The following is a 13,730-nucleotide window of genomic DNA, read 5'->3' on the forward strand; positions in this document are numbered from 1 at the left end:
GAAACCAGATAAAAATCAATCCTATAACAGGTCCCAGAAATCCTATCTTCCTTTAAAATGTTAAATCTACACAGAGCTTTTCCATGAAGAAATAAAACAAAATTGTGAAAAAACAAAAGCCTATTTTGAAAATTTTTTTCCTCAAAAGCATCACGCTTGCTTTGTTTTACATCAATATCAAAGAATCCTAAAAATTAATCACTGTTAAGTGTTTCAACTCAGTTGAGAAAGAACTATTTTATTCAATAAGGAACTAACCAATGGGAAAAGAACTTAGTTGGAATTAAGTTACTTCTCACCATTCACCAAATTCCAGATGGATTAAATATGAAATAATAGATCTAAACATATAATAATAAATATTTTTTAAAAGACGTGTGATGTTTACAGTATCTGAAAGTGGGAAGGCTTTCTAAGCATAATGTCAAAAGCAAAAAACAAAGGGAAAAATTGATCGATCTGATGGCAATAAAATTTTTGAACTTCAAAAAAATCATGCCGGGCTTCCCTGGTGGCGCAGTGGTTGAGAACCCGCCTGCCAATGCAGGGGACATGGGTTTGAGCCCTGGTCTGGGAAGATCCCACATGCCGCGGAGCAACTGGGCCCGTGAGCCACAACTACTGAGCCTGCGCGTCTGGAGCCTGTGCTCTGCAACAAAAGAGGCCGCGACAGTGAGAGGCCCGCGCACCGCGATGAAGAGTGGCCCCCGCTTGCCGCAACTAAAGAAAGCCCTCGCACAGAAACGAAGACCCAACACAACCAAAAATAAATTTAAAAAAAAAAAAAAATCATGCCACAGGGGACTTCCCTGGTGGTCCAGTGGTTAAGAATCCACCTTCCAATGCAGGGGACATGGGTTTGATCCCTGGTCGGGGAACTAAGATCCCACATGCCGCGGGGCAACTAAGCCTGTGCGCCCCAACTGCTGAGCCCACGCACTCCAACTACTGAGCCTACGCGCTCTGGAGCCTGCGCCACAACTAGAGAGAAGCCTGTGCGCTGCAATGAGAGATCCCGCACGCCGCAACTAAGACCCAATGCAGTCAAAAAAAAATTAATTAAAAAAAAAAATCATGCCACATACAAAGCCAAAAGATACAACAGTGGTTTTTTTTGGCTGCACCTCATGGCTTGTGGGATCTTAGTTCCCCAACCAGGGATTGAACCCGTGCCCTTGACAGTGAAAGTGCTGAGTCCTAACCACTGGACTGCCAGGGAATTCCTACAACAGTGTGATCTCCATATTAAATTACATCAGTGGAAAAATCAACATTTCCCAAGAGAATCTAAACATTCAATCAACAAATATGAATTCGTTCTTTTATGGGTCGGGCATCGTGCTGCCTAAAGGCTGATGTTTGCTGACAACAGAGATTCTAGTAGAAAGCTAAATTAACTACTTAAAACTGCCCAGTTCTTGTGGCAGATATACAGAATTGCTTCCATTTCTCAGGGGAAGTGATAATTACAGCAGAAACACATGTACCAATACCAACCTGTATCATTTTGAATATAAGCTCTCTAAATAATGATTCTGGGTTAGAGGCAGAAAAAGCAATAATTTCAGTTAAGAGAACAGAAGACAGCAACATCTGCACTATTCATTCTAAGACAGCCAGTGGGACATACTTCAATTTCTGAATCATTGGAATCCAGCTGTGGTGGAAGAATGGGCAGCATGGGCTGGCCCATTTTAGCCATCCGAGAGATCAACTTGGCCTTGACTGTATCAGGATTCTAAAAAGAGAGGAAAGTCACAAAATCACTGTAATCAAGGTTCATTACCTTCAGTCAACTCTACGTCTTTTGGCTCTTATATCAAATCTTTCAGTAAGTTCCCCCTGCCTTATCTATTCGAAAATATCTTCTAGAAAATGAGAATTAAAGATTTCTTGCCTAGACGCATACATGGGTCACAATTAATAGCAGTAGGAAAAATAATTCCCTATATGTTGGAATGGACAAAGTGGTTTCATCTGTATTCCTTCACTGCAATCAAGTCTCCCTACCAGGCATAAGTATTCTCATTTTACAGATAAAAAAACTAAAGTATAGATTAAGGGAGGGAGGCATTTTAGATAATAGTAACCTCTCAAAAGCCCAAGAGCAACTCAGCAGATAAATATTCAGAAGAGATTTAGGGCGAAAAGAGAACAGGAGCTCTGTGTTCTAAATTCAGGTTCATTTAACACTGACTTGGCACTGATGACATACTAGTCCCTGAGCTAGACACCTCTGTATGCATTAACTGGTTCAAAGTGCAGCCTTCAGAGCAGAGTGTATACTCCTAAGGGTGCACAAGATGATCTAATGAGTGTAAAAAGAAATGACCATAACCTCTATTTTAAAATTATTTTTAAGCTACAGTAAACATCAGACACTAAACTTGTTTACAGGGATGGAGAGTACTTTATGTATATAATTTGTAAACAGACATATACTGAGAGGGTGTATCATTTTTTCTTAACTAATGGAGACACAATCAAAAAAAGTTGGGTCTATCAAAAGAGGACTAGTTAGATAAACCAATATTCACACAATGGAATCTTGAGATCTAAAGATAAAAAAAAATGAGGAAGCTTTCTATATACTAACATAGAAAGATACTGTTATTATAAAAAGGCAGATAATATATATAATATGCTATTTTTTTGTGAAGGAGGGAGAATAAAATATACATTCCTATTTGCTTACATCTGCATAAAGAAACATTGAATACATAAAAAACTAATAAAAGCAGTTACCCAAGGTTGGGGATGAGATAAAATAGGGTACATGGGGGCAGGGGTAGGAATGAGTCTTCTCAATGTATATCTTGTTATATTGTTTTGCTAACTGTGCCATATGAATGTAATTACCTATTCAAAACAAAAAATAAAAACTTAAATGTAAAAAGAACAAAAAGATGGTTAATTTTATATTATGTGAACTTTGCCTCAAAAAACAAAACTGTAAAAAAAGAAAAGAAAGAAAAAAAAAGGTTGGAGAGCACTAGTCTACCAAAAGTTACTGAAGCTTAGAAATAGGTGACAAAAGTAGCTGTGTCTCGAGACTACAAAAGAACTAATACTGAACAATTGTTGTGGCTATTCAAAGATCTGAGATTATAAACTGTTTTTCAATTTTCTTGATTCTCTGGCTTAACCTTCTGGGTTTAGATCACTTTTTACACATATCAGATTAATTATTTGCTTAATTAATTCCTGCTTTGGACTGAATATAAGCAAGTAAACTAGTGTTGGAGAGAAATTAATCATCAATTTCACTCCATACAATTATCCTGTTTCCCAATGTGGCAGGTGAAAGCCACAGAGCTTTAGAACTTGAAGCACTTCAGCTATCATCTCATCCACATGTAGCAAACTCAGATGCCTTCACGGACCAGGCAGAGCAGCAGCAAACACAGTGTACATCCTCCTAAAGGTCTTCAAATCCAAACTTTACCACAACAGTATGCTAGTCTTCTCATGTTACAGTTGGGGAAACACAGAGGCCCAGAAACCTGATAGAAGTCAACTAATTGGTGAATTAGTGTAGAATTCCTCTGAGAGAATGAAAGTATGAAGATATGTAGCATTAGCAGTAATTATGATAACGGAGCTAATGTTAATTGAGCTCTTACAATATGCCAGACACAATACTAAAAACTCTATAGGCATCATTTCATTTAAACCTCATAAAAATCTCGAGAGATTACTGAAGACAAGCTCTATGTAGGCTTTGAGCTTAGTGCTTTATAAACGTATCACAAGAACACTTAGAGGGGCTGTGAGAATTATTTCCATTTTTTTTTTAATTTATTTTTTTAATAGATCTTTATTAGAGTATAATTGCTTCACAATACTGTGTTACTTTCTGTTGTACACCAAAGTGAATCAGCCATATGCATACATATGTCCCCATATCCCCTCCCTCGAGACTCCCTCCCATCCTCCCTATCCCACCCCTCTAGGTCATGGCAAAGCACCGAGCTGATCTCCCTGTGCTATGCTTCTGCTTCCCACTAGCTAATTATTTTACATTTGGTAGTGTATATATGCTGATGCTACTCTCACTTTGCCCCAGCTTTCCCATCCCACCCCGTGTCCTCAAGTCCATTCTCTATGTCTACATTTTTATTCCTGCCCTGCAACTAGGTTCATCAGTACCATTTTTTTTTTTTAGATTCCATGTATATGCGTTAGCATATGGTATCTGTTTTTCTCTTTCTGACTTACTTCACTATGTATAACAGACTCTAGGTCCATCCACCTCACTACAAATAATTCAGTTTCTTTTTTTATGGCTGAGTAATATTCCATTGTATATATGTGCCATATCTTCTTTATCCATTCATCTGTTGACGGACACTTAGGTTGCTTCCATGTCCTGGCTATTGTAAATAGAGCTGCAATGAACACTGTGGTACATGACTCTTTTTGAATTATGGTTTTCTCAGGGTATATGCCCAGTAGTGGGATTGCTGGGTCATATGGTAGTTCTATTTTTAGTTTTTTAAGGAACCTCCATACTGTTTTCCATAGTGGTTGTATCAATTTAGATTCCCACCAACAGTGCAGGAGGGTTCCCTTTTCACCACACCCTTTCCAGCATTTATTGTTTCTAGATTTTTTTGATAATGGCCATTCTGACCGGCGTGAGGTGATACCTCATTGTAGTTCTGATTTGCATTTCTCTAATAATTAGTGATGTTGAGCATCTTTTAATGTGCCTCTTGCCCATCTGTATGTATTCCTTGGTGAAATGTCTATTTAGGTCTTCTGTCCATTTTTTAATTGGATTGTGTATGGTGTTACGTAGTGTTCTAATTTCATTCTTTTACATGTAGCTGTCCAGTTTTCCCAGCACCACTTATTGAAGAGGCTGTCTTGGGCTTCCCTGGTGGCGCAGTGGTTGAGAATCTGCCTGCCAATGCAGGGGACACGGGTTCGAGCCCTGGTCCGGGAAGACCCCACATGCCACGGAGCAACTGGGCCCGTGAGCCACAATTACTGAGCCTGCGCGTCTGGAGCCTGTGCTCCGCAACAAGAGAGGCCGCGATAGTGAGAGGCCCGCGCACCGCGATGAAGAGTGGCCCCCGCTCGCCGCAACTAGAAAAAGCCCTCGCACAGAAACGAAGACCCAACACAGCCATAAATTAATTAATTAATTAATTTAAAAATTAAAAAAAAAAATTAAAAAAAAAAAAAAGAGGCTGTCTTTTCTCCATTGTATGTTCTTGCCTCCTTTGTTGTAAATTAGGTGACCATATGTGCATGGGTTTATCTCTGGGCATTCTATCCTGTACCACTGATCTATATTTCTGTTTTCATGCCAGTACCATACTGTCTTGATTACTGTAGCTTTGTAGTATAGTTTGAAGTTAGGGAACCTGATTCCTCCAACTCCGTTTTTCTTTCTCAAGATTGCTTTGGCTATTCGGGGTCTTTTGTGTTTCCATATGAATTGTAAAATTTTTTGTTCTAATTCTGTGAAGAATGCCATTGGTAGTTTGACATGGATTGCATTGAATCTATATATTGCTTTGGGTAGTATAGTCATTTTCACAATATTGATTCTTCCAATCCAAGAACATGGTATATTTCTCCATCTGTTTATGTCATCTTTGATTTCTTTCAACAGTGTTTTATAGTTTTCTGAGTACAAGTCTTTTGCCTCCTTAGGCAGGTTTATTCCTAGGTATTTTATTCTTTTTGTTGCAATGGTAAATGGGAGTGTTTCCTTAATTTCTCTTTCTGATTTTTTGTTGTTGGTGTATAAGAATGCCAGAGGTTTCTGTGCATTAATTTTGTATCCTGCAACCTTACCAAATTCATTGATTAGTTCTAGTAGTTTTCTGGTGGCATCTTTAGGATTTTCTATGTATAGTATCATGTCATCTGCAAACAGTGACAGTTTTACTTCTTTTCCAGTTTGTATTCCTTTTATTTCTTTTTCTTCTCTGATTGCCGTGGCTAGGACTTCCAAAACTATGTTGAATAAGAGAGGCGAGGGTGGACATATGAAGAAGCTGAAGACCAGAGAAGTCAGATAATTTCCTCAAAGCCACATGCTTATAAGTATAAAGATTTGAATCCAAGTCTGTCGATGCAGAAGCCCAAGCTAATTTATACTGACTCTCAAGTAAGGGAAAATGAATAAAGTAACCACTGATTTCTAGCCTAAATCAACATTTTTTTTTCTCTAACCTACTATACCCTAGGCACATGAAACCCTTCTAGCCAACTGGGGATGAGGAGATAGACTTATATACTCACTGTATTTACTGTAAGCTGTTCACTGAGGGAGTTAGATTTGGAACGAAGAACTGACTCCCTGAAAGCAAATAAGACATATCCTGAGATAAAAACAAAATCCATAATCACGAGTCTAGATTATACTGTATAAACAAATTGTTCTTTAAAATGTTTGCCAATTTAATTGCTGTAAAACAGAGTTTTAACTCTTCTTTAGTTTGTATAATTTCTGAAAGCTAGTGAAGATGGACAATTTTCCATTCAAATGCTTATTATTTACATTTCTTTCCTTGGATATATATTTTGTGTTTATGCCTTCTGCCCGATTTTCTTCCAGAGTTTGGCAGGTATTCTTTTATATCTAAGTTAGTGCTTTTATACACTATGAATATTAATCCTTTGTCAGAAAATCTGATGCAATTACTTTCCCCATTTCCCTCATCCCATTTTTTCCCAATTATTTAAAATTATTTTAGTTTTCAACTATACCCCTATTTCTGAACCCCTCTAAGAATCATTTACATGGACAATAAAAGAGCTTTATACAACTCCAGTATCTTACCCTGATTTGAAAGGAACAGATGTGGACGGTGACACAACAGGATCAGCAGAGAGGTTGTCAGCACCAGGTATGGGTGAAGCGGCTGCAGAATCCCGGGAACTAACACTGTGCCCATCAGAGCCGGAATCTCTAGCAAATTTGACCTAGGGAAAGATCAACCACAGACGGAACAGGTTAATAGACCACAAAAAAAGGCATGCTTCCCCCTCCATTCTCCTTTCATTTTACTTATTCTTCATTATACACGTCATTACCTATTCACTGTAGGCAAATCAGAAAATGTAGATAAGCCAAAAGAGAAAAAAAAGGTAACAATCACCTGCAATTCAACCACTAAGCAATAACGTTGTTAGAATCTTGGATGTAATATTTCGCACTTATATTATCTGTGTGTGTGTGTAAGTGTGTGTTTTATAACAATGGGGCCATACTGTTTTGTACCCTGCTTTGCTCACTCACTGATATATTAAAATATTTCCACATTAACTAAATTATTAATCGACAACATCCTTTTTAACTACTGAAGAGTATGTCTAAGGGTCATGCCCTTAACTGCTATCATCTACAGGAAAAAGTCTCCAAAGGATTTTGGGAACACAAGTCACAAATATCTATGTTATCATAAAATATATTTCACCAATTCCTAGTTGTTGGATATTCAATTTATTTCTAATTTTTTCTATACAAACAATACTTCTAAGAATAGCTTTATCTCTCTTCACACATAATCATTTCCAAAATACAAATTCCCAGAAGTGAAACTGTTAGATAAAAGGTATGCTTATTTTTAAAACTTTTGATATATACCATTAAATTTCACACCGTAAAGGGTGAACTACTTTATACTCCGTAAGTAGTATATAAATCTTTCTTAACACTCTTGTCACATTGGGTATTATTGTTCTGTATCAGCCTTGTCAGTTTTTTTTTTTTTTTGGCCACGTCTCACGGCTTGCGGGATCTCTGTTCCCCGACCAGAGCCACGGCAGTGAAAGCCAGAATCCTAACCACTAGGCCAGCAGGGAACTCCCCCAGCCTTGTCAGTTTAATAATCAATTTGTAATTCTTTGATTATTGGTAAAATAGGGTATTTTTTTCTTATGTTTACAAAATGTCAGTCTTAATGGATTCAAAATGGTTTGTTATCTATTACCACCCTTGACTTCCTCAAACTCAAAGGAAAATTGAGAAAGAATATAAAAGCTGTGAAAAAGGCAGCTGGAAGCAAGTCAGTCAAAGAGGGCTGGAATGCCGACCAGAGATAAGGGTGTCCAATTAGGAAAGAGTCATTGATAAAAAATGCATATCCTCTGTTGCAGCAGGAATAATCACCACAATGAGGATGGTCATAATATTTATTTGCATTGTACTTTATAGTCACAAACATTATCACATTCAGACCTAATAATCACAGTATAAAGCAAAGAGTCTTTTTTTTTTGGTTGGGGGGGAGGGGGAACATTAATTAACCGCAATTTGTTACAAACTTTATTATAGAAATTATTCTTGATAAAATTTTTAAATGGTACAAAGGATAGAATGTAAAAAAGTAGAAGTTTCTGAACTCCATTTCCATTCTCCAGAGAAAATCATTTCATTTCTTTTAATGCCTCCAGAATTTTATATGTATAGGCATATACATATATTCATTTGTATACACACACACACACACAAACACAAGATCATACTACCCATACTGTTTTTTGTTTGTTTGTTTTAATTTATTTTTGGCTACATCGGGTCTTAGTTGTGGCATGCAGTATCTTCATTGAGGCATGCGGGATCTTTCGCTGCGGGGCGCAGCCTCTTTGTTGTGTGCGCAGTCTTCTCCCTAGTCTTGGCGTGTGGGTTTTCTCTAGTTGTGGAGTGCGGGTTCCAGGGTGCGTGGGCTCTGTAGTTTGCGGCACACGGGCTCTCTCGTGGCACGGGAGCTCAGTAGTCATGGCACACGGGCTTAGTTCCCCGGCATGTGGGATCTTAGTTCCCTGACCAGGGATCAAACCCGCGTCCCCTGCATTGTAAGGCGGATTCTTTACCACTGGACCACCAGGGAAGTCCCCCCATACTGTTTAGCAACTTGCTTCTTTCACTTAAAAATAGATTTTGGATATTCTTTAAGAACTACATAGAAGTCCACTCTATGAAGAACCATAATTTAACCAGTCTCATAATAATAGACACTTAAGCTGTTTCCAGTTTTTTACTATCACAAACAACGTGGCAGAGGGAGGAAACTATGTATCTATCTCTATTTATCTATCTATATACAGGTATCTTTGCACTCTTATGTAAACATATTGATAGCATACACTTGTAGCCAAAGCATTACTAAATCAAAAGGTGTGAACATTGGGCAGGAATCACTATTTTACAGATAAAATAAGAAGAAGGTTAGTGTAGAGAAGTGACTATGACTACAGAGCCAAGAAGGACATAAACCTTGGCCTTTAGATTCCAAAGCTGTTGTTCTTTCCAACTATACCATTTCTACTTAAAAAAAAAAAAAGATATCTTCAGAATCTTTTCCGACACATTTATTTATTCATTTTACTTAACTAGCAAAGAGGACTCATCAAACACAACACAGCACAATTTCACTCACCCGCCTAATCTCCACCTCGAACACCAGGATCGAGTCTGTTGATGGAGTCCATCCTATTACCCCTTCAGAGCCAGCAGCGCAGGCTGGAGGGATGATAAGCAACCGCTTCCCTCCTTTTTTCATGCCCACCATTCCATCCTCCCAGCTCTTTAGTAATCAGAGAAGAGGAAAAGCTCATCAGATACAAACCTTTTCATAAGACAAAACAAAGTACAGGATCATCGGGTTTATATTCCCCCCTCCCTACTGGTTATAAGAACATCTAGAATACTGCTTCTCAATTCATTTGTAAAAGCCAGCATATCTGGGGCTGTATGAAATACACTTACCTTAGATGATAAGAGAAATTGGAACAGAAGAATGGCATTAAAATAGAAATAAAAGCTATCACTTATTAAACACATTTTTCTAAGTACTTTGCTAAGTGCTTTACTTCCATTATGTTGTTTAATCTCTAAAATAACTTCATAAGGTTAGTAGCAATATCTCCATTTTACAGAAGAGAAAATTGAGGCTTAAGGAGGTTAAGTAATTAGCCCAAGATCAGTTAGTAAATTGTTAAGCCAAGATTTCAACACTAGATGAGTCTAACTTTAAGGGTCACGTCCCAACTGCTATGATCTACAGGAAAAAGTTTCCAAAGGATTCTGGGAAAAGGAGTCATAAACAAAGCTATGGAGAAAACCATTCTGCCACATGCATAAATGAGTACTTCACAATGCATCAGTATGTCCTGACACAATGATACCCCACACGTGTAAAATACTCTTTTTTTCTTTAATATTTATTTATTTGGCTGCGCCAGGTCGTAATTGCAGCACATGGGATCTTTGCTTCCACGTGCTGGATCTTTAGTTGCGGCATGCAGGCTCTTAGTTGCAGCATGTGGGATCTAGTTCCCTGACCAGGGATTGAACCCAGGGCCCCTGCATTGGGAGTGTGGAGTCTTGACCACTGGACCACCAGGGAAGTCCCTAAAATACTCTTTACTTTATAAAATACTTCCACACTTGCTGACGAAGAAATTCACAACATGAGCCCAGGTCCTCAGACTCCAATCCCAGTGTTCCTCCTGCTATGTTGTACTTGCTTCCCACCATGATTTAAAGCATTCCAGACAGATCAGAATCACCCATTACGATACACTTCTCGAAGAAACAGTTTCACCTCTTTCTCAATTAGGCGATAAGAAGAATTTAATAGTTCCCTCAGAACCACAGGATGAAAAATAAAATGTAGGGACTAGAGAAAAGAAATGTACCCTTCTTCAATATATTGTCCCACAGATAAAAATTTCCCAAATGTAGGTTACGTAGCACATTTTTCTCTTCCTATTTTTTTAACCAAGCCTTTCCAGATTCTCCAAAAATATACCCAGGTTAGAAATTTTACAAAATTCACTCTAAATTAAGCCCACTGCAACTGATAAACCCATATATAATAAGAACACAGTTAAGCCTTTACCTTGATGACTTTTCCTGATCCTAATTTCAGGCGAAGCAGCTTATCTTTGTTAGCAGTGGAGTCAAAAACCTGAAAGTTGATCAAAATAAACAAGATTAGCCAATTTCAAAAATAATAATAATCATTATGATATTCAACTTAATACACACCAGCACAGTACTTCTGAAATAGGTAATGTCAAATAGACTGGAAAAATACTTCTTAAAAGACCTGAAAAGAAGAGACCACATCATGGTTAAAGGTGTTATCACACTGAATATCTCTGAGGCAAGGATTTTCCAGGTTTAGAAAAAAATAAACTTCTCCTACCAAGTGTTTAAAAATATTTTCATCTATAAAGAATTTTCAAATAAATTATCTCATTTGATGCCAACAGCCATCCTGCCAAGAAAGCAGTGTAAGCACCACTAAGCTCCATTCACAGGAAAAAAAAATTAAGAGCTTAAATGACTCGAGAAGGTCAAGTTAGGATAAAATTGGGACCTGAATCCACATTTTTTGGACTCATAGTCGAAAGCTCTTTCTATCAAACCACACTACTTTTGAGGGCTTAATAATATAAAAACAAAACAAGCCCAATCTATTCACAGTATCTAGTATGAGAAAAACGGACAAACAATTGTGAGGAAAGTCTAAAAAGTTTTAAGACCTAATCTCATAAGAATATATTCAAGTTTAAAACTGGTATAGGAAGAGACATACATATGAACAATTACCAAAAATGATACTTGCAAAACTGGTTTCCTTTCTCTAAGTAGAAGAGACATAGTGGCACTGAGCAGATTTTATACATTAGCATTTCATGGCTATGCCCCAAAAGCAGTTGTAGAGACTAAAGCAGGGCTCCTAAAAGATTTCTATTTGCCAAAAGCAGCAATTCATAGTAATAATACCTTATATTTGAATAGCTCTCATGCTATTTAAATTACAAAAGAACTTGCAGGGTACATTTTCTTACCTGGCCCAGTCCGTGATTCTGAAAGAGCCAGCTGGTATAGGCCAATTCCAAAGAATCACCAACTTCTACAGCAGGGCCTTCTACTACAATAAGATCCTGTGACAGCACTGAATCCAGGGAAGAGGTGCTGTTGCACTTGGCGATGCATACCTGTGCGATGAAATCAAAGCAGCATAAACTTACTTTAAGCTCAGTAAGCACTCACTCAGTTATTGCTAATGTTCTTTTCCAAACAGTGGTACCCACTAGCAAAACAGATTACATGTTTAGAAGTAAACCATTCCAAAGTCAGTAATCTTGCCAGGAATTAAAGTGCCTAAGAAGTATGGTTTTGGAGTCAGACTGTCTGGGTACAGATCTGGGCACTGCCACTTATTAACTTGTGACCTCAGCCAAATAACTTAACTCCTGTGAACCTTATTTCAGAGGTTTTTTGTAAGATGGAGATAAAAGCTTTGCATATTTCCTAGGGTAGTTATGAAGACTGAGCTAATACAAGTAGAGTACTTGGCACAGTGCCTGGCAAATAACAGTAAGTACACAATAAGCATTAGCTATCATTACTATACTGATTTACTGCTTCAGTGTTTGGGAACCTGTGAAAGCTAGGGGAGCCTCTAAAAAATTTCAAAATGCATTTCTAAAGACAATAAAATAAAGGCCCTTTACAAACCCATGCTGTATTCCCAGAATCCATATCTCTACCACCTACAGATTTACCCATATTATCTTAGCACAGATCCTAGGCAAGGAAGTCAGATACATCTTTATGAATAATTTTTCTATAGTCAATGTTTAAACATAGTATACCTTAGAAACTTGCTACTCATTTTCTTTAAAAAAGTTTCATTATTGCAATCACATAAATGCTAACTAAAACAATGAGAAGTCATTTTTTATCAAGCAAATAAGACTAAGAAGGAAAAAAGATAGTAATTCTAAATGTTGGCAAAGGCATAGAGAGAGAACTGACAGGGATGTAAAATAATACAATCTCTCTGAAAAGCAGTGTGCCAAAGTGTATACAGAACCTAAAAATATATGACCTCTTTGATTCAATCTTTCACTTCTTCTAGCCTAAGGAAATAATCAGAGGGGAAAAAAAAGACAGATTTGTACACAAAGATGCTCACTACAGTATCATTTATCTCAGAGACTGAAAATAATCTAACTGCCTAAAAGTAAGGGAATGATTAAATAAATCAAGGAACATTCATGTTATGCAGCTTTCAAAAATGTTTCTAAATAATTTTTCATGAGGTGGGGAAAGATGCATTTTACATCATTAAATAAAATATGCAAGAACTCTTAAAGGACTATAACTACTTATGTAACTTATGAGTAGAAAAAAAAAGAAACATAACGTATTAACAGTGATTACTTTGGGTAGTAAGATTATGAATGATTTTTTTTAAAAAATGCTTTTCTAAATTTTCTATAATGACCATGAAATAACTTTAAAAAATTCTCTTAAACCACTATTTTAAAAAGATAGTTGTGTTTATTCCTTAAGATAATTTATGAAGTGGAAAGTGTTTTAAAGATGTAAGTTTACATTTAGCCTTTTTTTTTCTCCTTAAAGTCTCATTTTCAAGCAATTTCAATAAGTATTCTTATTATTTCCCTAAAATACAGTAAGCTCAACTGATGAATTTAGCGGGTTTTTTTATGCTTGTCACTAAAAAATATATAGATATTACCTGTTTATTGAACTCCACAGCAGCCTTTTCAGACTCAAACATGATGGACCAGTTTTGTCTCTGATCATCATAAAAGGTGCTATAGTTACTGGGCCGAACCTGGGGAAAGGAGAAATGTTGGGATAACTCAACTGCAGGCAGCATAGCAGATAAATCTGGCTGCCTAAGCTCATGTAGAAGGGCCTTGACTCAGGTGGACCCAAAGAG

The 13,730-nt window shown here is 37.2% G+C and overlaps 1 protein-coding gene across 5 annotated transcripts in view; it reads right to left on the reverse strand.

Annotated features, from left to right (window-relative positions):
• Positions 1-13,730, reverse strand: part of FKBP15 (FKBP prolyl isomerase family member 15) — a 56,232-nt gene that overhangs the window by 24,596 nt on the left and 17,906 nt on the right. For 4 of the 5 annotated variants that reach the window (XM_036855131.1, XM_036855133.1, XM_036855129.1 and 1 more), the window contains exons 6-12: positions 13,524-13,622; positions 11,824-11,973; positions 10,866-10,934; positions 9,402-9,548; positions 6,800-6,942; positions 6,259-6,316; positions 1,631-1,738 (exon numbers count right to left, since the gene is read on the reverse strand). In XM_036855131.1, coding sequence (XP_036711026.1) covers positions 1,631-1,738; positions 6,259-6,316; positions 6,800-6,942; positions 9,402-9,548; positions 10,866-10,934; positions 11,824-11,973; positions 13,524-13,622 — 774 coding nt within the window. The remainder of the gene's footprint in view (positions 1-1,630; positions 1,739-6,258; positions 6,317-6,799; positions 6,943-9,401; positions 9,549-10,865; positions 10,935-11,823; positions 11,974-13,523; positions 13,623-13,730) is intronic. The other variant, XM_036855134.1, reaches the window with a different exon arrangement.

Source organism: Balaenoptera musculus, chromosome 6 (genome assembly GCF_009873245.2).
Source record: "Balaenoptera musculus isolate JJ_BM4_2016_0621 chromosome 6, mBalMus1.pri.v3, whole genome shotgun sequence".
In the NCBI taxonomy this organism is placed as follows: domain Eukaryota; kingdom Metazoa; phylum Chordata; class Mammalia; order Artiodactyla; family Balaenopteridae; genus Balaenoptera; species Balaenoptera musculus.